Source organism: Pogona vitticeps, chromosome 6, assembly GCF_051106095.1.
Source record: "Pogona vitticeps strain Pit_001003342236 chromosome 6, PviZW2.1, whole genome shotgun sequence".
In the NCBI taxonomy this organism is placed as follows: domain Eukaryota; kingdom Metazoa; phylum Chordata; class Lepidosauria; order Squamata; family Agamidae; genus Pogona; species Pogona vitticeps.
This window is the reverse complement of record NC_135788.1, coordinates 108,428,617-108,456,276: the sequence shown is the minus strand read 5'-3', so window position 1 is coordinate 108,456,276 and position 27,660 is coordinate 108,428,617. Positions and strand designations below refer to the sequence as shown.

The window sequence follows — 27,660 nt, the reverse complement described above, 5'->3', positions numbered from 1 at the left end:
AACCTCCAGCTCTGCAGCCAGATATGCAATCCTGTGAGGAGCTCTCTCTCTTTTATTGTAAATGCATACAGTTGGTGGACTAGAGGGGCACCAAGTCTGTCCTCTGCTGACACTGTAATAATACGTCTCTTGAACACAGGAATACGCTTTCTAAGGGACAAATATGATTTTGTGATGATCATGCGGCAACATAAGTTCTTGGATAAGAGTGGCTCCTGAATTTTGGGGCAACTGATGTTCTTGGCCTAGAAGTCCCAAGACCAGCAGCCAACAGTCACACCTGAGCTGTAGTTCGAGAAATTCTGCCGTATTTCTCCTCTTCCCCCCCACCTCCACTCCTCCTTTGGGAATCACTGAGATGAGAGGGATCCCTGAGACTTAAGGATACCAAACTACTGTACAGTATTACGAACTCCGTGCAGAAACATTAATCCAACACGAGGGGAAGAAATTGAAAGACGCCCGCCCTCTGCTGGCACCGGTGGGGAACTGTCGCCAGAGACTCTGGTCTCCCATAATGCCTTTCGATTGTTTCTGGGAATTCCCTCCTTCGCCTGTCCAGGAAGTCCAGTTCACGGGAAGGGAAGGCGTGCGTAAAGGTATCCTAGTTGGAGAGGAGTTGCCGGTTGGGTGTCAAGGGAAGGCAAGTATTTATTCCCCCCCCTTTAATTTCTTACTCCTCTTCTTCAGACATTTTTCGTCCGAAGGTGGGTTTGATGCCGAATCGCGCAAAAGGCTTGCGGTTCCTTCTGTTTAGTGCTTTGTGCTAAAAGGGACTCGCAGATTAGTCGTGGGAAGGAAGAGTGGATGATCTGGAGGGAAAACTACGTTTAAACAGCCCCAAATTGCGTTCGTCTACTTTGACAGTTTCAAATAACGGGGAGGAATTTTGCAACCAAGTTGTGGCTCGTCCCGTGGAAACACGCGATTTCACTTTTTTTCCTCCTGTTCGCACGACCTTTTTTTCTGGGGTTGGGTCAGTTTGAACCAGGCCTCTGTGCTTCTCTCCATCCCCCGACTTCTCAAACCAGAATCATTTGAATTCTTCAGTACGATACTATCTAAACTGGCGTTTCCAGTAATCCAGAAATACTTTTAAAGTCCCGTAACACAGTAGTCCCCAAACTTGGGCTTCCAGATGTTCTTGGACTACAACTCCCAGAAGCCTTCACCACCAGTTCTGCTGGCCAGGATTTCTGGGAGTTGAAAATCTGGAGGACCAAGGTTGGGGACCACTGCAGTAACAGCTTTGCATTGTGTTTGGAACAGCCTATGAGAATCTGCGGTGTATAAATGTTGCTTGCAGTTTGCAAGACCTGAGCTGTTCAGGAGGGGCTGTTTCACAGGTTATGAACTCATAGGGTTGCCCTAAGTCAGCAGCAATTTCATAGCACATTCTACCAATGCTTCTGTTGTGTTTTTTCTCACACAGAGAGAAATCACCTTTTTCAGCCAATGGCTGAATTGCTTCCATCCCCTGAAAAGGACCTCACTAGGCTGGGTTGTGCTACCTTGGTAGAACCGCTGGCAGATCCTACTTCACTTCCAACAGAGCAAGTGTCTGCCGAGATCAATCCCCCGTGTCGCTTTTTCCTGGAAGGACGTTGCCGGTTTGGTGTCCGCTGCCGAAACTATCACTCCAGTGACGGTGATGCCCATCATTTTGAAGATCGTAACCCCACCTCCAAGCGTTCCTCACAGCTTTCGCCGAGCAAGAAGCCTGCCATGAAAACGGCAGAGGATGTTATCTCTCGTTTGCTCTGGGACGCCCAGGTGCCTGCTGAACACTTCTCTGTTGGTTACCTTGACCGATTCTTGGGGATAGTGGAGCAACCTTTTAATGCTTTCTCATGGGAGGATCTAACTTCAGCTGGGCCTGCTGTACTGGCTATCCCCAAACATAGGATCCAGTATTTTAAATATAGGGATCGTACAGTGTGGGACAAAGGGAATCGCACAGATGATATCTTTGGGTCTACAGGAAGTGGAAGAACCATCTTGGACGTGATGAAGGAAGAAGAGGAGGCAGCTCAAGCTATCAAGGAAGAAAATGACAGCCGTCCTAAGGCGGATGAACTGGCAAGTATAGGGCAAGTTATGGCCGAATACAGTGGATCAGAGGATGGCAACGATCCAGTTAGAGCTGGAGAAAAGCAGCTGAATAGGACAACTGCAGAGGTGGGTGTAGTCAACAAGATTGAGGAATCCATGCAAAATCTGAAATTGGTTGGGGATGCATGCTCCATACTAAGTGAAAATGGTGCGAGCAACAGGATGGAACAAGAGGAAGTTCTCTCAGTTGCAAATAGCTTTTCTACCAAGGAAAAGGTGATCGAACACAGCTCAGAGGAAGATGGCCCAGGGATGATGGAAGGAAGCATAGCTTTAGAAAGCAGAGAGATGTACTTTCCTCGTCCCAGATGCCGTCCCACTCATTTTGTAGCTATCCCGGTTACGAGCCCAGAGATCTGGAAAGCAGTGAAACTTTTCCAAGAGGCCCTCTGTAGAGTTCGTCCAGATTTAGCCAAGTTTTGTGTGCCTTTGGCTTCTCTCCATCTCACCCTTGGCTTGATGCGTTTACACACTCCAGAAGAGATTTACAAAGCTGTTGTGGCTCTCCAAGAGCTACAAGCCAACACCCGGCGCCTGCTGCCCCCTGCCTTGCTTCTTTCTTTCTGTAGTGTTGAGACTTTTCACTCACATGTGCTCTATATGTCTCCAGCATCTGTACCTGACCTGGATTTACTGGCCCAAACTTTGGAGAATGCCTTTAGCAAGAAAGGGTTGACTGTAATTCAACCTCCACACACAGGGAAGTTCCACTTAACAATTGTGAAGATACCACCTGCAAAGGCAGCACCACAACTGCCAACAGACTCCTCATGGATTCCTAGTATTGAGAATTTAGGAACACAGGCAGTAGAGGCACTATGCTTATGTGAGGCAGGAAAGCACAGGACTGATGGGGCATACACTACAGTACTGAAATTAAAATTATACTGAAATTCCTTATCAGTGGGTAAGAGTGTGTACAAGCCAAGATCCACTTGTTGAAGCACGTCAGCTGCTTAAAGTGAATGTATCATTGTGAACAGCAGAAAACTCAGAAAATGTGGTGGACTGGCTCTGGCTTGAGGAAGTTTTTAGTAGTGGAAGCCAAAATCTAAGGTCAGGCTGCCTCAAAGCACATTTAAGCAAAGAGGATGAAAATCAGCAGGTATACAACTGCAATGTATTTCGACACAACGACCAAGATAGAAGCTGTCAGATGGGAGTTATGCCACCTCAGAATTTCTGCAGCTTCTTTGTACCTGTACATAGATAAAAGTGAAGTACAACTGTGTAGTTCAGAATAAGGGCACCAGAAGCCACTTTATGCATTCTCTTTAATAAGCTGATTGGGTGCTCTCCTTAAAAAAAAAGATGTGTTCAAGATTCCCAGAGGAAGGATGTGGTTTAGTTAAAATTCCTTTGCTTTTTGATGTACTGTAACAAAATGAAGCACTACTTCTTAATAAAGATAAACCTGATCCAAATGCTGGTCATTACTATGGCTCTTTGAAAGTGTCTCAGTTGTGCAAATGAATGACATACTCATAAACAGGAAATTAGGTTTAAGAAGCCTGACAGAACAATCCTGGTTTCATCTGGTTTATGTGCTATCCATTCTGGATGACCTTCACTATGGTTTCCTAGGTATTAAGTACTTTACCAGACCCTTGTGTGGGCAGCGTATTAGGACTGTGCAGCTTGCCTAAGGCTACAAAGACTGGCTCTTCTGGAAAGTACCATGAGGAATAAAACTCCCAACCGCTGCTGCCAGATACTAATTCAATGAGTATCTGTGCAGTTAGCAGCGCTAGTCTTAGAGCCAAGCATTATCCCTACAAATATGGAACATAACTTCTGGAGGCTCCTGTTTCAGAGCAAGTTCAAGATCCAGTTTAGTTCCTTAGATTGACTAGAAAGTGGGAGAAACTTCAGCTCCTCTTGCTCATGTAGTTTGCTTGAGGCAGCTGTAACAGTATTGAAGCTCATAGTATCCAGGCCTAAAATACTGATGCCCCAAAGCCTAAATCAGCTTTTTGCAATATATTTCTCTAATGGAAACACCAATCCAGCTTGAACTTAAAACTCTTCTTCCTGTGAAATGCGTGTAAGGGTAAAGAATAGCAAAAACTCAACTAGAAGCTGGCAGTAATATGTATGCACACCCCATCCCAAAACACTTATCAGAAGGTTCTAAGGAACTATGTGAGGAGAAAAGATGATAGCTAGAAAGAAGCTGGAGCCAAAACGGCAATTTTTAAAAAAAATAATAAGGGGGGGGGGGGGAAATCAGCAAATAAAGCAATGATATCATGTAGGCATCCTTCAGTCTTGAGAGACTGGTAACGTGCTCTAAATAGTCTTGGAACAACATCTAGTGTGGCTGAGAAGGCCAATGGTATCATAAGCAGCCTTCAAATCCAGTGGGTTTTCTACTTCCTTTTAGAATGAGGGGCACAGACCTTACGTAGTTTCAGAGTAGGTTACTCAAAATTGGACCGGGTAAGAAGTGAAGCCAGGTTGCTGCTCCATCTCCCTGGGCCACTAAGTCAACTCAGTTCTGTTATTTCATTCCTTAAGATAGTCTGATCTCTACTGAAACTTCAACAGCATCACACCAGAATTGCATCTTTCAAATTCTTTTAAAATTCTTTTTAATCAAATGGAAAAAAATTCAGAGGTTTCTGAAAAGGAAAAGGGTGTCTTTGAAAAATCCAGCCCAAGCCAAAACATCCCAAAATTACACATGTTCCAAAACAAAAAGAAAGAAAAGAGGAGTTAGAGCAAAGAAGGGGAGGGAGTTATAAGAGCTAGAGAGACTAAGGGCAGGAAAGGGGGAGAGAGAAAGAGGAAAAGAAGACAACTGGACAATCTTCCAAAACTTTAAAACAAAAGCAAAACAATGTGACGAAGAAAAGTGAAAATGGGGTGGTGCATTTTCTGAATTTACCTGTAAAGAACTGAGGACAGAGGGAGAAAAAAATAAATAAAAAACTTAGCATGACAACTCCAGAACACAATAGGAAAAGCAGGAGTTTGCAAGGATCATCTTGTGTGTTGATTTGATGCCACGGCCACTGCTTATTGCTTTAATTTGATTCTCTTCACTTCATGTTGCCTTATCCATATAAGGTTTAATTTAAAAGTCTTTTACATTCTCCTTTGCATAGGAAAAAGTCTTTGAACTGGTACGAAATGGGTGAAGGCAGATTTTGCTTTGCTCTTCCTCCTCAGGCTGGTTTTTTGCTCAACTGGAGAGGTGGCATCTCTCTCGTGCTTTTTCAGAACCAGGTCGTAGCTCGGAAGAGGAAAAAACTGAGACAGTGTTAGTTTTTGAGGAGCATAATGGAGAACACAGTAAGTGCACACAAAACAACCTGGATTTTTCATCTTCAGAGAAAACCACTTGTTAAACTCATCATTATAAAAGTAGAAAAGCAAGGGGATTTTCTTAGAAAACAACAATTTTCTAGCATTATTTACAATTTGCAGCTTCTGTACAAAATCATATTCCACATATTTACACAATGGAACCATTTGATCTCAAGGACTGCTGCCTTCTGAGAAGTTTGCCAAGTTGAATCGAAAAAATTATTTCTCTGGAAAGATAGTGCTGTGATTTTTGAAAAATAGACAACATAATCTTGTGGTTTAGTGAGAAAATACTCTAGTTTCCTGAACACTTGTGAATGTGAAGATTAACAGAAGAGACAGCAGGTAAATCCACATCTCCCAGAAATTCATTTACAAATCCCCCAACTCTTTATCTCAGCAATTTCTGACCAATTTCTGACAGAAGGCATTTTGCAGCTGTGTTTTCTCATGCATCTTGACACAAAGAAGAAACCACAGTTGATCGCAACCTGTTTACCCACACACACTGCCCTATCCCGCTGCTGACAAAAAAAAAATCATAATTGTTAAAGGCTCTGCTCTTCTCTGGGTCTGGTGGTCTTAGATGCCATCTGATGTCCATGGATCTTACCCTCTTCTATCCGTGTGCAGTGTGGACAGCGGGAGGAGTGGCAGAACTAGGCTCCAGAATGCCATGGCAGCTAACTGAATCTGGTTTTATATACATATATACATACAAATACATATATATATATGTACATGTAGGACAGGGCAGGGGAGGGTGCTTTCAAAAATTGGCCAGGACCGCCAAGCTCTGCTTGCAGTCAATCTTGGTGGCGTCGGGACTAGTATACGCAAGGGAGAGAGCTGCGAGGAAGGCTTGGCACTCCTCCTCGCTCTCGAAGGCCAGCTCTGACACAACGTAGGAGACGGGAAGCACCGGGCGGAAACTGAGGGAGATAAAAAGAGACACTGGTGAATGGGAAAAGGCAACAGATGAAAGACAGGTTAAGACGACAAACAGAATCCTTATACACTAAAATTAGTCATCCTGGCAACATGACGACACCAGATGAGATGTTAGGGTTTTCTCAAGGTTCATGATACTTAGGGACAGTATATTTTGCTTGTTTGTTTAGAGGGGATTTTTGCAAGATGCACTCTTAATACAATGGACCCTCGACTTACACACAGCTCCACTTACAGACTTTTCTGGCCGCAAAATTTAGGTTCGACTTGCAGCCGAAGAATCGACCTACAGACTGGAAAAAAAAACCAAAATGGAACAAGAACGGCCAGTTACGGATTAATCGGTTTTCACTGCATTGTAGGTCAATGGAGCCTCGACCTACAGACTTTTCGACCTGCAGTCACCGTTCCAATTCGGATTAATTCCGTAAGTCGAGGGTCCACTGTATATGAAAAAAAGACTTCGGACAGCCTGGAATATCTGAATGTTCATTTATACCACAACTGCTAAGACCCTGGGGATGGGGGCCGCCACTGAAGTATTCTATCTTCAGAAGATGGCTCAGAAAGGCTGCTGTTTCCATTAGTGACTTAAAAACTACAGTCAAACATGGTCCCACAGAAATGACACATTCCGAATTAAACATCCTACTACACTCCAGCACAGTGGTGTTGAATTTATTTGTCTCACTTAATGCTGAAGAAAGATTAGCTCCTCTTGGCACTTACCAGCACCATAAACCACTTTAATCTAGATTCTTTTACTGCTTACCCTGTCTCCCCGAAAATGAGACCTAACCTGAAAATAAGCCCTAGTATGATTTTTCTGGATGTTTGTAATATAAGCCCTACCCCAAAAATAAGCCCCAGTTAAGTGAAACCCTGCCCTCCACCCTTGTGCAGCAACTAGAAAATGACATAAGTGTAAAGTAAAACATTTCCTGAAAATAAGCCCTACTGCATTTTTGGAGCAAAAATTAATATAAGACCCTGTCTTATTTTCGGGGAAACATGGTAGGGAAGTAGGATAGAATAGAGCCGTCCAGCAAGACAGCAAATTAGTCATGACGCATGAGTTACTCCGGAGTCTATCAGTGCATGGCACCAGGACTGGAACCAGGAGAGTGAGAAGGTACCACTTCTCCCTAGGAGGGATACACTTGTAACTGTCAATCTAGAACATGTAGCATTTCAGGTGTGACCCTACGGCACAAACAGGATTGGGGAAAGAATCAGTAATGAAACTAAAAAACCTGTGCATTTGGACATCTTTTTGGACAAGTGGCTTTGCTCAATGGACCCAGTTCTCTACACCTGGCCCCTGTCTGCATCTTTTATGAGACAAAATAGAACTTATTCCAGACATCTTGCCTATCATCCTCTCTGGATGCTCTATTTCTGTTTGCTGGTCCCTTCTTGGCCTACCCCAGGTCACTCCCCCCCCCCCCCCCGGCATCAGATCCACACTATCGCAGGAAATGAATCCAAGTACCTAAATATTTTGCAAGCTTTTAGGCAGATTAAAAAAAAAGCTTTTAGGCGACATCTATGTAAAACATCTACATGTTTTAAATGCTTAATATTATCATCCTCATCTGCACCTGAATATGCAAGGCACCAGAATTGCAGAAGGGACTTAAAGAGACAGGAGAGCTTGTAAGCCGCCCTGAGTAGACCTTGTCTAGAGGGGCGGGGTAGAAATTGAATAAATAAATAAATAAATATAAATAAAATATGAAGGGAAAACTCCTTCATTCCTTTCAAGCTAGAACAAACAAAGTTTGGTCTTCCAGATGTTTTCGATTACAACTGCTATCATCCCTTTTCACTGGGCATGCTGGCTGGAGCTGCTGTGAGTTCAATCCTAATATGTCTGGACAGTTAAACGTTCCCTAACCCTGATTTAAATGTCTGTGGGATAAACTGGATAGATGCTAAAGGACAGATGCAGTTTATTTACACTGTACTGTTTTCAATGGGACATGGGCCCAGCACTTCATCCCCATCAGAATCCACATCCAAGCTGATTTCTCACAGGAGGGAATGCAGCAGAGACATGCACTGATGCTCAAAAGCCCATCCACTTAACGCCTCTGGGTCCCAATGGAGAAAAGATATAAGTGTACAAAAGGCTGACAACATAAGACTGTTCTCCTTAGATGGATCAAGCCATGCACTAGGATAATGCAAGTGGGCAGGGATGGGACGGTCTTCCTATTCGTAAGTACTGAATATAAAAATGAGGGGGCAAAATACAAACTGTCTAAGGCCTATTCAGGTAATTATTATTTCTGAGGTTTCCTTTGCAAGACAACATTGGTATTTTTGCTTATGCTAATAGCTCTTTATTCCTTCACACAATAAAATACCAACTATATTTCCTATCAATAGAGGATGCTTCTGAATCAAAGCCTTATGAACTCACATGACTCTCAAGATGAATCAAAATATGCCTGACATGCCTTCAAAAGCGGATCTAACAGAACGCTACTACTTACCTGTCAAAGGCAGGGCCCTCTGTTCTAAGGCTACGGAAATATAATCCCATTTTACTGAGCCCAATCTACAGGATATTTATCTCCCTCTTTGTGCCACCTTATACGGTGAAAGCAGGGAGGAAAGTGTGAAGATGTAAGGCATCTCCCCATCCCTCACCCCAAGGGGTGCCTGGTTCAGCTTCACATACGTTTTGATCATGGCTTTGAGGGCCGTTTTCCTCTCCCGTTCAGCAAATTTGTCAATGAGGTAACCGGACATGCAGGGCGCCTGGCGGTATAAGCAGAAGAATCGGTGATAATTGGACAGAGCCCAGGCAGCTCGCAAGGCAAGGGCATGGGCCACACAGGGGTCTGCTTTCAGCTCTTTGGTCAAATAGGCCAGTTCCGTGGTGATGTCTGCAAGGGAGAGAAGAGAAAGAACCGTCACCAAGACACACAATCACACTGTAGCTCTGTTTCCTGCTTACATTCATTGCCGGCTCCCTTTGGCTTCAATATTTAGATATTAAAGATCTACTTCCACATTCAAACTTATCTCACTTTGCCACAGCCTATCAGCAAAACCATTTCCATCTATGAATATAATGAAATGGGAATAAGAGCCACCTTTCCCCCAACAAGGAACCTCTCTAAATTTAGAAGCAACTTATTTCAACACAAGGGCTTCATTCTTGCCCCTTGAGATTTGCCTGGCACCCTCGCTGGGAGGTTTTAAGAACAAGCTGAAGACTTGGTTCTTCAGGCAGACCTTCCCCCCTTCCATTTTTTAGTTTCTTGAGTCTTACCATCTCGGACTTTGCCTATTTCTATCTTGTTTGATATTATTGTTTTAATTTTTGCTTTATACTTGGACTATAAGCTGCCCAGAGTAGATTTGATGAATCTAGATGGGTGGCGTAAAAGCCGGAAAATAAATAAATAAATAAAAATTACATTTTAAATAATTCTATTTAATACTTCTTTATTCTGTTCTCAAGAGACTGCACTGCAGCGATAGTTGTGATCAAAGGTGAAATGATGGGACCAAGCATATCAGAAACATACCTGGAACAAAAGTCTTAGAAGCATTTCAATTTTTTAGAATGGGGGGTAACTGTATAAAAAGACAGAAAACCACCAAAATTGGTGCCATGGCTAAGCTGACGTATAGCCATCTAGAGGACTAAACTGGGATGCTTGGAGGTTTTCCACATCCGATTTATAGCAAATTGAAATCCACATTCTTAAAAGGTTTAACACTTTCCTCACAAGTGGCAATGATGAAGAGGGAGCACTCAAATTTGTCGGAATAGCCTGGGAGTACCTGATCTGTCTTACTCTTAACTTCAACCTGTAGTGACTTGCATCTTTCCCCCAGTCCCAGAGAGGCTATAAAAAAGTAATCCTGGAGAAAAATGCCACAGTCCCAAAGTACTAAAGAAACACTGACAGATTAGGTGAACCTATTAAAGACTCTGCATCCCTTGTGACCCACTACTTGCCTCCTGAGTTCTTGGTGAAAATATAATAGAGGATGCGGTAGGCAGTAAATTCTCCAACATTTCCAGGGAGGTTCTCTGCATACAGAGACTTCAGCTGTGTCTGGCACTGGTTGAATTCCTCGTGGTCACCCTGGAAAAGGTAACTTGTCATCACCAAAGATGTTCTGATTGTCATAAAACCTATACTGCTACAACAGCCAGCTAAAGAACTGCCACTCATCTCTCGAGCATTGCCTGGTCTCTGGGTGAGAATTACTGGTAAGGTAAAGGTTCCCCTTGACAATTAATCCAGTCGTGTCCGACTCTAGGGTGTGGTGCTCATCCCCATCTCCAAGCTGTAGCGCCACTGTTTGTCTGAAGTCAGTTTCTGTGGCCACATGGCCAGCACGACTAGACACAGAACGCCGTTTCCTTCCCACCATGGCGGTACCTATTTATCTACTAGCATTTACATGCTTTTGAACTGCTAGGTCAGCAGGAGCTGGAACAAGCGACGGGAGCTCACTCTGTAGCGTGGATTCGATCTTACGACTGCTGGTCTTCTGACCTCGCAGCACAGAGGCTTCCGCGGTTTAACCCACAGCGCCATCACGTCCCGCTATAGAATTACTGGTAAAAAAAATTTCCCCTACAATTCAAAAAAACTGGAAACATTTTTCTTTCTTTCTAGAAAGCAAAAGCAGTTTCCAAAACGCTTTCATGAATCTGACAGCCTGGTACCCACGACATTTCCTCTAGAATGGTGATCAGAAAGTTTCCAGTGGGGTGGTCCGAAATCATGTAATGAAGCAACCTCACTGAGGTTGAAAAGTTCTGCATCAATGCATGTATACAAGACCACCTAAGGAACTGACATATTCTGCCTTGAGTTCTATGACAGAATCTTCACAGAAAATGTACTGAATATTTATTTCACTGGATTTGCTACATTAATGTATCACCTTTCCACCAACAAACTCATACAGCATAAATGGTCCTCCCTCAACACTATCCTTACACCCTTATGATAGGTTAAGCTGAAAAACAGTGACAACTAAGTTTTTAGCTGAATAGGGACTGGAACACGTTTATTTATATCTCCTCAGTACTGCCTCTTACTCTATACCATGCTAGGGCTTACCTTCTCTAGTGCTATTCTGGCATGAGTTTCATAGACCTCCACAGTGAATTCTGTACGAATTCCCTGAACCTAGAAAGGACAAGAGCGAGTGTTAACAAGCAGCAGCTTAAATCGGTGTATACTAACTGCCAATATTTGCCGAGGATGGCAAAATATTTCATAATTATACAGAATATTGAATGTATAAAGCAAACAAAGAACTCTGTTCTAACTGAAAGATTTAACTACTTCCTAAAAACTCCTTTGTGTAAATAGCAAACAACTAAAGATTCTGCTCACACAAGCAGCAATTCAGTTAAAAGATCTTTTCTCTAGCACCTACCACCAGCATCCTTCCTTAGTCCAGCTCTCCAACAGCTAAAGAGGCTTACCGTGAGGTCTTGCCGGATGGATTTCATCTGCTCACAAGCATAAGCATAATCTTGCTTCTCCTTCCAGTGGGATTTCACCATGTTCAAAGATTTTTTAAGCACCTGGGAAGAAAAAGCAAAGAGCAATTTAGAGACACCTGGCAAATGCCAACCAAATTCCAAGATATTTATAAACCACAAGTAATGGAAAATAGCAGGTACTCATCAACTGGAAACATCCTCACCACAGGGACAAGGATGCTGAATTCAATCTCCATCTGAGTTATGGAATGAGGGCATCTTTATCAAGACTGCAATGTCTGCTGTCACTGATTTTTAACATTATGTTTTCTCAACAGTATGCAATTCTCTTAGTTCTCTTTTATCCTGCAATTTCCATGTCTAAACAATCTTCAAAGCAACTGACAGTAGTGCATATTTAATACTTTCTTATGAGACTGCGTATAAAGGAGACTTCTCTGGCCCTTCAATCTATCATCTGCCTTAACTGCTACTTAGCAATCATGTGGTGAAAGGGCTTTCTACTTGGCCTACCTATAGAGCAGAAACAATGGACTGAGCTAGGATGTGAGCCCAAGTGGAGTAACAAGGACACATTCCCTTTCCTTGCACATGGCATGAGACAAAAAAGTGGGGACTGTACTGTGTTTGTTTTGCATCATTTTGTCTAATTTCCCGTCTCTTCTTTAGGCCTCTCTGTTGTTCATGATGCCAGCCTGCTTATTTTCATTCGTAGGACTTTTTAATGTCACTATAACTCCAATTCCTGTCTCTTCTCCAGAATGAAACAACGGAAGTTGAAAAGGCCAAGAGTCCCTGGAGCAGAAAGATGCTAGAAAGGCCTGGACAAGACTCTTTTGCTCAACAACTACTCACAGAGACTGGCCGAACAGTGGAGGGGTCTGGTGCGCATGTAAGGCGCAGGTAATGTTTGGTGATCTCCTGGGAGGTGCCCACAATCTTCAGCTCATTCCAATCGAGACCATCAGAGCCAGAGGTATCTAGACTGTTGATCTGCAAGATAAGGGGCTCCAGACGCAGCTTTTTGGAGTGAGTGCCATGCTGGAATCGGGCTGCCCGACGCTCTTTCTTGAACTCCTTCTCAGGATCTTCATAGTCCATAGTGTTCCGCTTCCGGTTGCGCTTGGAAGGCCCTTGATCATGCCTGCAGAAAAATAACTCAGAAATCATTTAGGGAAGGAAGACCACACCTCAAAAAGGTCTAGTTGATTATCTCCAGTTACTCGTATTCTAAAGGTCTTTCATTCCCTACTCTGTGATTCCACAAGTAGCCAGAAATCACAGTAAAGCTCCCGTTTCACAAGCAACTTGCCTCTTTCCTCGCTGGGCTCTCATCCGGCCTCTATCCATGTGGCCTCCACGGCCCCGGTTCTTCTGGGTATTTCTCCTGCCACCCAAGCGACACTCGTTGCCTGAATAGGAACTGTCTGAATCTGAATCACTATTAGAGAGTGGAGGGGAAAAAGTGGTTTTATTTCTATTACTCACATCACCCTCACTGTACTGTGAAATATGATCAATTAAGTTAAAAGCTGCAATGCCCATCACACTGATTGTGCAAAAGTACAAAACACAAACTGATTTTCCAAGAATTTGTTTTTGCTTCTCAAAAAATGAAGCTTCTACTTGTAGTCCAAAATGCAGGACTCTCAAGATTATGCAAGCGAAACTACAATACTGTACAGATCCTGTATTTTCTTCCCTCATGCACACCAACAGCAGTCACCTGAAATGCAACTGCAGAAAACCTGAGGCACCGAATACACACCACTGCTTCTTCTACTACTACTACTAGTTCATATGCTTACCTTCGTCGAAAGTGCCGACTGGGAGATCGTGATGAGGACCGAGACCTGGAACGTGAGTCAACACTTGAGGATGAGCTGTTCTCCTTCATGAAGACATTGCGGTTTCCGAACTTGGTAGGGAAGCTGTTCCCACGAGCCCGACCAGCCCCAGCTCCCCCACTGCCTCCTCCCCGCTGAGGCTGAGAGCTGCCACTGCTGTTCCGTTGCTGTTGCTGCTGCTGGGAAAGGGTGGACTGCATAGAAGGGCGTCCCGAATGGAGAGAAGACATTTCCCAACGCTGCTGTTTCTTCTTGGGGCTTTCAGCCACATTGTCTCGGCCCAGGCTGCAGTAAGAGAGCAATAGAACGGTTATGTCCAAGGGGTTTGCTCAAGTCTTCTTTCCTTATGTGCTAACCTGATCTGCTTCAAGGGAAATCTGCCAAGAAAAAAAAAGAAAGAAACGTGCCCCAACTCTTGTCTACTAGATCACATTCATACCAGCTTAACACTTTCTACTCAGGAAAGTTAAGTGTTTGCAAACCCACACTCATACAGAGAACCTACATGGAGCAGTTATGAGCAGGGAATAGAAACTTGCAGTCTCCAGATGTTTTGGAACGGCACTTCCCAGCAGTTGAGACCAGCAGAGTCAATGGGAGCCTGCAATCCAAGAACATGGAAAGGGCTACACATCTCCTATTCTGGTGGGCTGAGACTGGAGACAGAGTTCACTGAGTCTCACTGGTTTAACCTCCAGCTCCACACAACTTCCCTGCCTAATTTTTCTTCACAGGGTTACTGTGAAAATAAAACGGGTCGGAGCAGACTAAGTTTGGGACACAACATAAATCCAATAAAAGAAACAACAATGATAACCAAAGGCAACCCTCAAACAATTAATTCAGAAGTCCTTGTTTACATTTCTAGCTCTACAGATCCTCACCCTGGAAGTGGCTCTCTGCTCCAGTCAATTGTATAGGCAGTGCCATCCTGCAACCTGGCTTGCAACACTTCCTTGAGCAATTTCTCAGTGCGATCTTTGTCTTCCTCTGATTCACAGGCAGTGAAACAGCGCTGAACATACTCTTTCATGTCTTGTGGCCAATCTTCCGGCTTACCTGTTGAAGAACTGCAGGCAGAAATTTATTAATATTCTTAAGGCCCCAGTAACATATACCCATAAACGTGAACAGCTTTTGTGAGGCTTTTTACTGTGATTAAGGATAAATGAAGATAATAAGATTTTGCGGAAGCACCGTCTTCTAGCACAGTGGTTCTCAAACTGGGGTCCCCAGATATTCTTGGACTGCAATTCCCAGAAACCTTCCCACTTGCTATGCTGGCCAGGATTTCTGGGAGTTGCAGTCCAAGAACATCTGGGGACCCCAGTTTGAGAACTACTTTCATACATGAATTCAGTTCTTCCTCTCAGAAAACTTTATCTTGAAACTCGATTTCCAGTTTCTTCTCAGAAAGAGTAGACTATGAAACTGACTGGCACATATACAAATAAGTGTCTGAAAAACAGGTAGAGCTAAGGGAGTTCTATAACCTACAATAGGTCCCATCCCCACCCCCACCTCATTTTGTCACTTACTGACCACCAAAACACAAACAATGTTGAGGATGTTATGCACACCTGTGATTGTGCCGTTTTTCAGAATTCTGTTGTGAACCAAAGTTGTGTTGCTGCTGTTGCTCTGATGAGTTGAAGTTCTGATTTGTTACCACAAAGGGGCGTTTCGGAAGGTTGAATTTCAGACCACCAGATCCAGGTGCTTCTGTTTAGGAAAAAAGTATTAAAGCCTTCCGTCTCTGACAGGAGCAGATATCTACCAACTGAAAAGGAAATTTCTAAGGCCATCAATGCCACCATACAAAATCTATCTAGTTTCGGTTGCACAATCAAAATAGGCAAACAAAACGCTGCAATCTGCTACTGAGGAAGTGCTACTGTACAACTCTTAAAACTGCACAGGAAATAGTTTTTTTTAATTAAAACAATGAAACAAAAGATTATTTAAACAATTTATAAATGGAGGAAGTGCTCCCACCCATTGGGGACAAGAGAAGCTAATGAGTAAAATTATTCATCCACAAAAATCACTTTTTTTCTTTTAAGATGAAAAAAAGAAATCCTCCTTCAGCAATATAAAGGAGGATGTTGCCCATTTTTGAAAATCTTAGAGGCTGGATCCAAGCCAGCCCAGGAGCACAGAGACACAACAAAGTTGAGTACCAAAGAGCTTTTTGTGCAAATGAACATGATTTCCACATAGACCAGAAGGTAATCCGTTTCTTGCCAGTTTCCTTTTCTAGCTGCATCACTTGCACCCATCACCCATACAGATGGAGACGTCACCAACCCTAGCTTTGGGAAAACCTGACTGAAGAAACAGACCTTTACTTGCACTGCTCAGCATCCATGCCCACAAATGCCCGTAAATATCCATAAAATGGGGTTGGTAAACCTGGGTTGGGTTGGCAGCAAATATTTCCTACAGCTCGCTTTTTTCTTGAAGAAAAGTGAATTCAGTAAATCTCCACTTTTATGCTCAGAAAAAAAGGAATGATAGGCAGTTGGCACACGTTTGTGTAAAGCCAGGTGCCATTTCAAAAGAAGCAAAATCTGCTATTCTTTAAAAATGGTGCTGCCTATCAACTGTGCTCTTAAGAACTTTATATTCCTTATCACAAATTATATTAAAGGTTTTCTCTGTTTACTTCCAGAGGTAAATTCATGGCTACTAATGGTGAACTGGCAGATATATCTCTGGACTCCCAATACAATGGGAAGTGACAAGCAAAGGAGTTGCCACCAAAGAATTTCACGAGATACCTTTTCTCCAGCCTTTGTTTTAGCCAGCCCTAATAGAAGTTTCCTGGTTACAGCCACAGCTTAAAATCATGTCAAAGGGGACCACAAGACGTTTTTGCACAATGGATTCTTTGACTGTATCTGGTAACATCACTTGGTAATAAAACTCCCACCTTTCTTACCTAGTAACCAAGTCTTATTTCCCTTTCCCTAAGAATCCAGCTCCCATCCTCTTCCCTCAGGCACCCACAAACTCACGTTTCATGCGGTTCCAAAGCTGCTGCCCCTTCTTGGGCTTGGGCGCCTCCTGATAGGAATGCTGCTGCTGGTTGTAGGAGGCATTTGACTGGTTTTGTTGGGAGTGTGGTCCTCCGGTAGGTCCACCCTGCTGCTGCTGCTGCCCCAAGGAGCCCATGGGATGGTTGCTATGCTGGGAAGGATGGGAGGGATGTTGCATAGGTGACTGTGGTGGATTTGAAACTTGCATTTGCTGCTGTTGGCTTGCATATGACATCCCTCCATCTTCCATGCCGGGGACTGGAGGCTGCAAAAAAATAAAAAATAAAAAAAGAGGTTTGTATTGCTGTTCACTCTGCAACATGGGAATCATTATGAGTGCAAGGTTCAAAATAAGCCAGGAGTGAGCAACCTGTGAGTCTCCAGATAATGCTACACACCTCCCATCATCTTTGACCACAATCCACTCCAGCTAGGTCTAACAGAGGCCACAGTCCTGCACTAATTTCCAAGAGCTTAAATTTCCAATCCATCACAAATCTAAAAACGGTGAGATGGCCAACATGTTGCCCATCCCTCTGTGCTCATGAAGTCTCATTCTCCTGACTGAATGCCTACAACTACCTAATCTTTCTCAGAACCAGGAAGCCATGTCAGAATCCAGCAGCTCTTCTGTTTAGCCTCTGGAGTGACAGCAGTTCTTCCCCATCAGTTCCCAGCAACTTTCCCTCTATGTTTCTGTCCCACTGAGCAGGAGCCTTGCTCTGTGTGCATTTGGGGGGGGCAGGGCTTCATTCAAAACAGGAAATAAAAAAATTGGCTGCTGGCTGCCCATGCGCAACTTCAAGGAAGTTCTGGGCAAGCAAGCATGTGCGCAATTTAAAATAAACATTGGTTCCCAGTCATTAACTATTGCACTATGACTACAAATCTCTGAAGGAAGTATATGTTTTTAAACTGAGTTATGAGATGCTCCAAATTCCTGTCTGGGGAAAAAAGTGGCACATAAATTAAATAAACAAATGAAGGTGGCACCTCACCCATAAGTCATAAGTCACAATATAGTGGACTCAAAGATAAGAGAACTTTATATAGATGAAGATAAGTCAGAGGGATTGCTTCCACTTCCTCTCTTTAGTAGAAATACACATTTTCCCCCCTGACAAGCGTGCTGTAACCTACCAAACATCTTCATTTTGAACATGCTAAGATGGTATTGAGTTTTTCTGGAAAATATTTCAGAACTGGTGCAGATTGACATGACTATGCTTTCCCTTCTCTTAACTGACAGAAGGAAAAGGTACTTGGGGGTATGATAAATATCAAGGGAACTATCAGTCAGGTATCATTACTTGGTTCATGCTTGCTTGGTGCTGTCCAGGAGCTGGTGGCTGCTGAGGTGCTGCAGACGGGTAAGAGCCTGGAACACCATATTGCCCAGAAGAGCTGTAGCCAGGATATACATTCTGTGGAGAGGGTATGCCACAGTGCCAGGTTAGTACAGAGGTATTTAACAAAATTGTAGCTTCAGAAGTATAAGGTGCGACCTTCCCCATGTTTTAGAAAATACACAGCATAACTAACAATGGCCATAGACTTATTTCTTTGCTCCATTCTCCACCCAACCAATGCGTTCTATTTAATATGTTTTCAGCCACCATGATGTCTAGAGACAGCTTGCCATGCCTCAATGTTATTCTCAAACCCTGTGTTTATCTCATATGCAACAGCTATTAACTAAAGCTGGTTGTTTTTATGGCACACCTTCCTGGGCAAGTGCAACAATTCTGTTAAAGCATAGGGATCATGGGATGAACAGATGAAGGCCAGCTGGCATGTAGGATCCATCTCTATCTGAGAGTTCCTTCATGCTGTGTAATTTTAGAGTCCTTGATGGAGACATCGTCCTGACTGAGGACTAAGAGACAATTCTGGGAGAGGACCTAGGAGATCAGCCAATTTGCTGTTACTTACCATAGGATAATAATAATTATAGGGATAGAGGTAACTATATTGTTGATACCACTGGTAGTACTGTTGCTGCTGCTGGAGAGATTCCCCCTGTTGGGTTGAATACTATAAAAAGAAACAAAATAAATACATGTCATAAAAGGATACTTGGCAAGCCATCTGACTTTACTAGTAAGGAAGGAGCTTGGCTATATGTCCAACAAACCTAGAAGCAAGGCGACTTTTACATTTTTTTGGACTCCAGCTCCCAGAACGTGCTCAGAATCCTGGGAGATGGAGCCCACGAACAGAAAGCAAAACAGGAGTTTCCTATACCTCAATGTGTACCCTGTCTGCATACTTTTCTGAACATTTTGTCTCTGAAAGGAACAGCTCTGGTGTGCCCTGGGAGTAAAAAGGCTACCTGGGAGTTGCAAGGCTTCATGGGACAGGTAGTTCTATGGGAGGCACCCCCATGGAGCCTGAGCATTAAGACTACGGTACCCTTCTCACAAAACCTTACAACTCTGAGGGCAATTTTTCAGACACTAAAGGCTCCACCTCCTGAGGTTCCCCGAAAGCTTTCCTGGTTTGAAAGGGATCCCTAGAGAGCCTTGGAACCTGAAAGGGGCAGAGGTGGCAGTGCAGAGAATAGGAAACTTTTAATTAAAGATACAAAGCCACAGTTGGTGACATCTTTAGTCTTATGCACACAAATGAGTGTCCACAGAATTCCAGCCTATATGTTTTTTGTTGCCCTCCCTCAAACAGTTTTGGAACAGGCATTGAGCTCTTGATGACATGCAAGGAGATAACTTCTAAAGATGAATAAAAGCAGGTGTGCACAGTACTAAAGAGGCAAAGAAATTTCTGAACATTAAAATGGAGGTGAAGAAACATCACATCATCTCACCTGTGCATTAGCCTGTCCATTGGTGGCACCTTTATTGTTGCCAGAGGCGGCAGCAGCACTGGCCTTGCTAATACTAGCCAGGGCCTGACGGGCCTTCTCCCACTCAGGGTTCTCATGCATTGGACCATCCATTCCGTTCTCTCTGGTGCTTCCGTTACCCAAGGTATACTGAGGAACCCTGCAAGCACCACAGTGGGAAGGTATTAGTGACTTCCAAGCTCAGACATTTCTGTTGATTATTAATATAAAATTTACCTTTTGTAATGTTTCCAATTATTGCCTCTCCTTGAGTGAATCAACTTTTTTTGCAATTTGCAGCACCAGTTGTTTAGTGAGTAATTTTTGAATAGGATTTGATGTCAGGTCCAAGCTGAGCATCATCCTCTTGTTATTTAACAGCCAGTAAGACATGTGCCACATATGTATCTTATAAGGAACACCCGAAAGCACCTAAGACCAGTCAAGTGAACTGTGCCCAAAAGTGTTACCAGGAAGCTCATGACATATTGTAATACGCCAAGGGCTTCAGAATTCAGATTTTAAAGGTGCAGGATAAAGCTGATTCAGCTCTGTGTAACATCAGATATGCTGAATCCAAGGCCGCTAAAGGACCATGACAACAGAAGGTAAGACAGAACCAGGCAGTTGACTCACTCTGAGACCAACAGAGACCAATTGAGTTAATTGAAAGATCTTATCATCAGAGGCAGCAAAGGCAGACAGATCAGAAATAATGAGATTCCGCAATGTTTCAGGTTAACTATGACTAACAGCAATGCTAAAATGGATTACATTCAGATGGAGTGTCTGCAAGCCTCTGTTCCAATTGTCCTAGCATCTCTTCTATGTTTGAGCCCATTAATATCTTAATTGCAAGCATAATTATTTGCAAATACAGTGGTGCCCCGCATAGCAACGATAATCCGTTCCGGAAAAATCGTCGCTATCCGGAATCGTCGCTATCTGAAACAAAAAAGCCCACAGGAATGCATTGAAACCCCTTCAATGCGTTCCTATGGGCTTAAAACTCACCGTTATGCGAAGATCCTCCATGCGGCCACCATTTTTGCTGCCTGGTAAGCGAGGAAAGGGCGTGAAAACACTGCTGGTGGCCATTTTTTTACCTGGTGGCCATTTTGGAACTGCCGATCAGCTGTTTTTAAAACATCGTTATGCGAAAATCGGTAAGCGAAACACTTACCGATCATGGCAAAGCGATGTTTTACCATCTAAAACATCACAATGTTATCGCTTTTGCGATCGCAAAAACCTCATCGCTATTTCATTGTGAAACGAATCGCTCGTTATGGGGGGCACCACTGTAAACATATACAACATACATCAGCATTTGTTTTGTTTTAATGGTACCTCTTATTTAGCTTTGTAATTTTATCAATAAAAGCTATTAGTCAAGTTGCATACTCACAAGTCTTTGGTGATTAGCGATAATCTACTGCCCACCTAACCTCACTCCAAATATCAGATTTTGTAGTGGTCCTACTTGATTCCTGGACACAATTCTTATTCACCAAAGCTACCCCTTTGAACTAGAGATAGGAGTTTTGTATCTAATCATAGAAAAATACAAACCCACTGGCATAGGTGGCCGACCCAGTTACCTCCTGTCCCCAGAGCCCGTCAGTCCATTTACAGTGCAGCATGCATGGCTGGCATCATCATCAGTACACCAACTGTGGCAGTAGCTGAGCTTCCGCAGCCCTGTCTCCCTGCTTGCCCCACCACCAATGTACCCTCCAATGTTAAGTCTCGCTGGGCAGTGTTCCACCTTTCGCATGTGCAGCTTCGCCCCTGTGTGCATGACTCCGCCCCCACACGCTGGGTTCCGTTGCCACTGGAACCCAATGTGACCACTGTGTGGAGGGAGACCGCTGCGCAGATGGAAGCAGAGTCATGTGTGCACGCATGAACACCCAGCTTAGGGGGAACCTTGTCCACTGCTCTGCAGCTGAGCAGGAAGATTTGTCCTCTTGCCCCCTTGCCAGAGTGGCTGGGTGAGCAGGGAGATGGGGCTGCGGCAGCCAGGCTACTGTCATGATTGGCGGGCTGATGATGCTGGCCATGCGCTGTAAGTGGACTGGCAGGTTCTGGGGGCAGGAGGTAATCAGGCCAGCCACTTGTGCTGCCAAGGCTTCGTATTCATTTATGAACACGAAATCCCCATCTCTAATTTGGACATTTTATCAGTCAAAAGAGATTTGGTTAGTGCATTTGCAAATTCTTATTGAATCAAGACCATACATTCTTAAAACATTCTCCTTGTTAGCAAATCCCCACCCCCAACAAACCCTGAATCTTCAGTAGGATCACTGCTTCTACTACCTACCAAAACAAATTAGTTAACTGCTATTGTGGAAGCTTTCAAGTTCCAAAATCAGTAGACCACAGAAGGTTTACTAACAAGATATAGAGTTTAACAAAAGGGGAACTCCCTACTCCTTGATATCAACAAGCTAAAATGACTGGTAACCCTGATATTTGACTGGTCATTTGCCAAGCTTGCAACCCAGAAATTTCAAGGCTTTTATTCATAACAAGGACGTGGTGGCGCTGTGGGCTAAACCGCAGAAGCCTGTGCTGCAGGGTCAGAAGACCAAGCAGTCGTAAGATCGAATCCACACGACGGAGTGAGCGCCCGTTGCTTGTCCCAGCTCCCGCCAACCTAGCGGTTCGAAAGCATGCAAATGTGAGTAGATAAATAGGTACCATCTCGGTGGGAAGGTAAACAGCGTTCCGTGTCTAAATCACACTGGCCATGTGACCACGGAAAGATTGTCTTCGGACAAAACGCTGGCTCCATGGCTTGAAGAGCGGGATGAGTGCCGCCCCCTAGAGTCGGACACGACTGGACAAAAATTGTCAAGGGGAACCTTTACCTATTCATAGCAACATAATCCATTTTCCATTTAGAAACACCTTACTGTTGAGAGGAAAAAAAGGCCAAACCATCATCTTTTGAGAGGGGAGATGATGTTAATCTATTACAAGATTTTTAATAATACGTAGATCTATTACAACATAGTATTTTGGAGGACTTTAAAGAATTATCTATTTATTGTAGTATAAGTTTTAACGAGGTAAGTCCGCTTTAACATGATGTGAACTCTATTCCACAAAATCTCATGCTATGATAAAACTACATATTACATTTTTTACCAGCTGGTTTTTCACATATACATAACAGATAACCAGGATGCAGTTTACTGAAATCTGGCTTGTTGTGCTGGAACACATCCCCACAATCAAATATTTGTTAGCCAGCTTCAGATCATAATCCAAAACCATAGTTTTAGTCAGTCTGTTACAACCCATGTGTTTAAAGTAGGGATCACATAAACCGTTGCAGCAGTTCCATCACTGGCAGTTGGTTTCTGGACACAATTTAAAGTGCAGGTTTTAACCTATAATACCCTAAACAGCTTGAGTCAAAAATAATCTCAAGGACCGCTTCTCCCTTTTTGAGCCTGCCCATGGGAGGCCTTTCTCAGTGTCCCACCACTTTCACAGGTGCAGTTGGTGGGAACAAGGGAGGAACTCTTTTGTGCTGTTGCACCCAGACTCTGGAACTGCCTCCCACAGGTGGCCACGCTGGCCCCATCTTTGCTGTCCTTCTGCAAACAGATGAAGACCTTTTTGCAGACAAGCTTTTCCTTAGTAACTGGATGTTTGAGAGGAGTTTTTAATGGAATGTTATGACTTGTTGCTTTAAATATGTTTTTGGTATTGATTTTATTTACCATTTTAGTGATATTTGTTCGATTCTTTTAAAATATTTGTACATATACTGTTTATAATTTTAAATATTGTCTTTTGATTATGTAAGTCGCCTAGGATTGTTTTTAAGGAGAAAGGTAGGGCAGAAATATTCTAAATAAATAAATGGATGAAATAATTATTATGTATGAACCCAGAACAGTATCTTGATCCTGATTTGTTAACAAAAAGAATGGGAGAGAAACAGAATAGAGAAAATGAACTGTGGTTTGTTTGGTTGTCTTCAGCAAAGTTCATGCACATAAAGTGTGCTTCACAGAAACTGTCGTTATTATGATATGCAGGCAACTTTAACATTCAAGAGTTTTTGTCTTTTTAAGTTTAACTGATTGGTACATTTATTTATTTCTCTGTTGTTCTGATGTTATGATTTAATGTTGTTACTGATGTTTTATTTTGTTGTGAACTGCCCAGAGTGAACTTACTAGTCAGATGGAAGGTATATAAATTGAGAATATATATATTCATTGTTACGCTCATATTCATTGTTACGTTTCTATGTTTCACCATGCAACTGATCAATGGTTTCTTGAGTGTTAATACTTTGTACCTATTTCTCCCTTCCACTCCTTTTTTCTTGTACATTACATCTGTTCATAAGCCTGATGGGCAGGCCTGCCTCCTTTTGCTCCTGGCTTTTCACACAACTTTGAAAGATAAACCTTGTATGAAAGGCAAGATTAAAATAACATATTAAACTTTTTCTCTTCCCCCTCCCTATTTTAGACTTCTTAGTCACTTTGCATCCTACAGACAGAATGCATCCTAAAATAATTATAAATAATATGTATGTCACAGTTCTCAAGAGAGCTTACACACAAAAGAAATTCAGTACTACAAACTCGGGAAAACCCCAAAAAATCAGGAGAATGATTTTTATCACTGAACTATAAGTAGATTATTCTACTTGAACAAAGTACAAATAAACTATTCTACTGAACAACATGATATAATCAAAGCTTTATTTTTACTTGTCCAAGGGCAGCTCTATTCTTCAGGGGTGACAAATAAAAAAAAATACAATACTCACTAACATTGGATGATTAAAGAAGCAGAGGCCTGAAAACAGACCTGTCAAATGTCTCCTCTTGAATACCTTGGTGGTCAACAGAGCAACAGTAACAGGTTGGTCATATCCACACTATTATGACATCACCAGCTGAAATGCTGACCTCAACCTGAGCAGTCTCAAAACAATGCTTAGCTTTAAATGTGTTTTCCTTCCAACTTCCAACTGCCGAACAGTACAATCTTTGCTAACATCCACATTTTCCTATGGTATCACAGGTAACAAACATTCTTACTGAGATCGGTATTTCAACTCCAGAAATAGGCTTTTCTGCAGAATTCAGAGAACTAGACCTCTGTGAATTCTGTAGACCACTCTCACATGAGGAACTCTAAAAAATCCCTAAATTTCACTCTCTTGCCATGTACATTTTTTTAATAGAGAGGAGGAAATACAACAAAAACGATCCCAACAAACTGAGTGTGTTTAGCCAGTGAGCTACTTTTTCATCCCAGCCAATGTAAGGTATCAAGCCATAAAAATATACCATGCTATGTTTTATAGTAAAGTGCGATGACAAGAAGCAGAAGTGACATACTTTAGATAGCAGTGCACAGGCCTCACTAGAGGTTGGAATTCTTAGTGGGTTCAGGAAATACTAAGCCTGGTAACCCCAAAATCATTCCATGTATTTATCTCCAGAACTTCAGAATTCCCATGGGGGCAGAAAATATCTCAGATATCACTCAATGCAATTTTTGCAATCTGACTGAAGGGTTAAGAAACTGTTGGACTGACCATCCCAGATATAACCCTTGTGCACTAAACAAAGGTGGACACACACAAAAAATCAAGAGATCTGGACTTACAGGAATATGTTTGAGTCAAACTCCACCTGCCCAATAAAGGATGTGTGGAACTAGATAACCTGATTTCTCAGATATTCTCTTGTGGGCTCAAGTACAATATCCTGAGTCTCAGATGGCTGTGACAACCACAAATCTTCAATAATATATAAGATGTTCATCCTTGAAGAAACAAAACCTAACTTCTAGTCTCCCATCAACTTCTCTGCTCTGCAAAATTAACTAATCATAGTAAAACCAACCTAACTTTTCCCCTCTGTCTGATGCTAGGTAAGTCAAAGCCAAACAAGAATTTTGGACACCTACATTTTATTGTCAGAGGCAATGGCATTTGATTTATGAACCTGGTCTAGTTATTCTACATTATTCAGTATCAATTAGTAGCAGGTACCTAGTCATTACAGATTAAAAAAGTGTGATTCCAATAGAGAATATATTATGTCAGGACCTATAAGACCTAGGTTCAAATCATATCAGCCAAACTAATACAGCATTAACAAAAACAATGCTGTTATGAACAAAACCAGTAATAACTAATAATAAGTAGATCCAAGAAAGAATGAAAATGTCAACTATATATTGAAAACTGAATATTATCTGAAAAACTAGAATGGTCATTTTATTTTGAAACCCTACCCATTCTCCAGTTTATACTAATATTCCAGGAATCCTGAGAAAAAAATACAAAGCATTCCTGATTAGGCTATGAAATGGGCAGTGTGATAAGGAATCCTCAAAGAATCTATACTGATGTAATAACCTGAAATTATTTTAAGAGCTACATGAATCTCACAATAAGTAGCTCCTCTGTCCATTGGTCCTATGAATTTCCCATAAAATGTCAACATCATAATCTAGTTGATTTAGGTAATTAACATAGTTATGTCTACCATCCCTCATTTCCACTTTTAAACCTGAGCAATTATCAGCTGTGACCAATGCAAAGAGCAACCCTCTGGCTCCTGCAACAAGTTTCTTTTTTAAAAATAGCTGGTGCCACATCACTTCACAGAAGAATGTTCACACTTAAAACGTGGGAGATAAGATGTCTCCCAAAAGGGAACATTATGCTCTACTTCAGACAGCCCCCTCCCTCCCTCCCTCCCATTAAAAGAAAATACTGCAATCACCATTCTGAGGCACGCTGGTCTCCAATATTGGCAGTCATCTTCGTGTCGATGGAACTGGGAACTGTAGATGCCAAATGGCTGGGAGGGCTCTAAGGGGCAACCCTTTCTCGAGAAGCCTTTCTTCTTCTTCCGCAGGTAGAGGCCAAACAAAGGAAGTTAACCGGCCACCATGAACACCTCACTCTGGGAAACAAACTGCAGTGCCACCTCGCGGGATCATCCTTGCCACATCTTCAGATCCCCACTTCCTGGGTGGCCCCTTTTCACCCAGCGCAGTAGAAACTCAGGATCTTAAGAAACTAAACTCCTAGACAGTGCAGGCAATTCCAGTCAGGGGTTTCCTCCCTGAATTCCTTTGAAGGAGAAAACCTTGAGCCAGCAGCTGCTCAATACTCTAGCCACCCCGCCCCCTTCCTACGGCCTTGTATCTTCCTCACCCACGTTTTCTCCCTACCACTGAGCAGGTCCTTTTCTCCTATTAAAAAGACCCACTTCTAAGTATATACAGACCTGATTCCCCCCCCTTCTCCTGACGTACCAGGTTCACCAAAAACACTCCTCCTCTGATTTACGACGACCCTCCCCCCCCCCACAGCCCTAACCACCCTCCCTTGCCTTCTTCCCCTTCAAACGCCGCTTCGTCGCCTCCACCCCCCACAAAAACACTCCGGCTCTCCTCTCCCTCGTCCTGGCTCCTCCGCAACTGGTAAGGGCTCCCCGCGGCCTACTTACATCCGGGTCTTCCTCGCCCCCCTCCCTCCCTCTTTTCCCCTCAGCCTAATGAAATCGAGCGAGCAACTCTCTCAGCTTCAGCTCCACCGCGGCTGCTGCGGCGGCGACGGGACGGCAGTTTAGGGCGCCGCAATCTGAAGCAGGGCACGCCGTAGGTCGGCCGAATCCCACCCACTGGCACAGGGCGAACCAGAACAGACGCCTCTCCCGCCTTCCAAGATGGCGGCCGACCACTTTTCTCCGCCTAACAAGCCTTCCCCGTCTGGTTCCAGCCAGTCTCCTCCCTTCCTTCCGGTCGCGCGGCGGCGGAGTGAGGTCAGAATGGGAGGTGGGAGAAGAGAGGAGACGCGAGGGCTGGCGCCATGACGTCATGGAGGGGAACGGCACAAGACAGCTATGCCATTGGATGCTGTATCTGTCCCTCAAATTCTGCAAGGGAGCGGCGTGGTGTCAACAGCAAGTGGTTAGGTGGCTTGGGTCCAAGCTGTCTCAAGGTCCGGGTCTCCCTTTATGAGCCTGCTCAGGCGCTAAGATCACCCGGAGAGGCGTTTCTCTCGATCTC

The 27,660-nt window shown here is 43.3% G+C and overlaps 2 protein-coding genes across 3 annotated transcripts; one reads left to right on the top strand and one right to left on the bottom strand.

The window, feature by feature from the left end:
• Positions 1–559: 559 nt before the first annotated feature.
• On the top strand, positions 560–4,974 carry LENG9 (leukocyte receptor cluster member 9). The gene is made up of 2 exons (XM_078377027.1): positions 560–599; positions 1,433–4,974. The coding sequence occupies exon 2, from the start codon at positions 1,456–1,458 to the stop codon at positions 3,001–3,003; it is 1,548 nt and encodes a 515-aa protein (XP_078233153.1). The 5' UTR covers positions 560–599; positions 1,433–1,455; the 3' UTR covers positions 3,004–4,974.
• LENG8 (leukocyte receptor cluster member 8) lies at positions 4,687–27,029 on the bottom strand. Of its 2 annotated transcripts, XM_020792725.3 has the most exons (15): positions 26,367–27,029; positions 19,570–19,747; positions 18,681–18,782; positions 18,059–18,172; positions 16,728–17,013; positions 15,291–15,432; positions 14,595–14,780; positions 13,672–13,995; positions 13,176–13,304; positions 12,719–13,007; positions 11,843–11,944; positions 11,472–11,540; positions 10,352–10,481; positions 9,059–9,266; positions 4,687–6,353 (listed from the first exon to the last, which is right to left on the bottom strand). In XM_020792725.3, the coding sequence occupies exons 1-15, from the start codon at positions 26,402–26,404 to the stop codon at positions 6,191–6,193; spliced, it is 2,460 nt and encodes an 819-aa protein (XP_020648384.3). In that variant the 5' UTR covers positions 26,405–27,029; the 3' UTR covers positions 4,687–6,190. The 2 variants fall into 2 exon arrangements, with proteins under 2 accessions (XP_020648384.3, XP_020648385.3); XM_020792726.3 differs by lacking the exons at positions 4,687–6,353; positions 10,352–10,481 and having other exon boundaries at positions 8,353–9,266.
• Between the last annotated feature and the right edge of the window lie 631 nt (positions 27,030–27,660).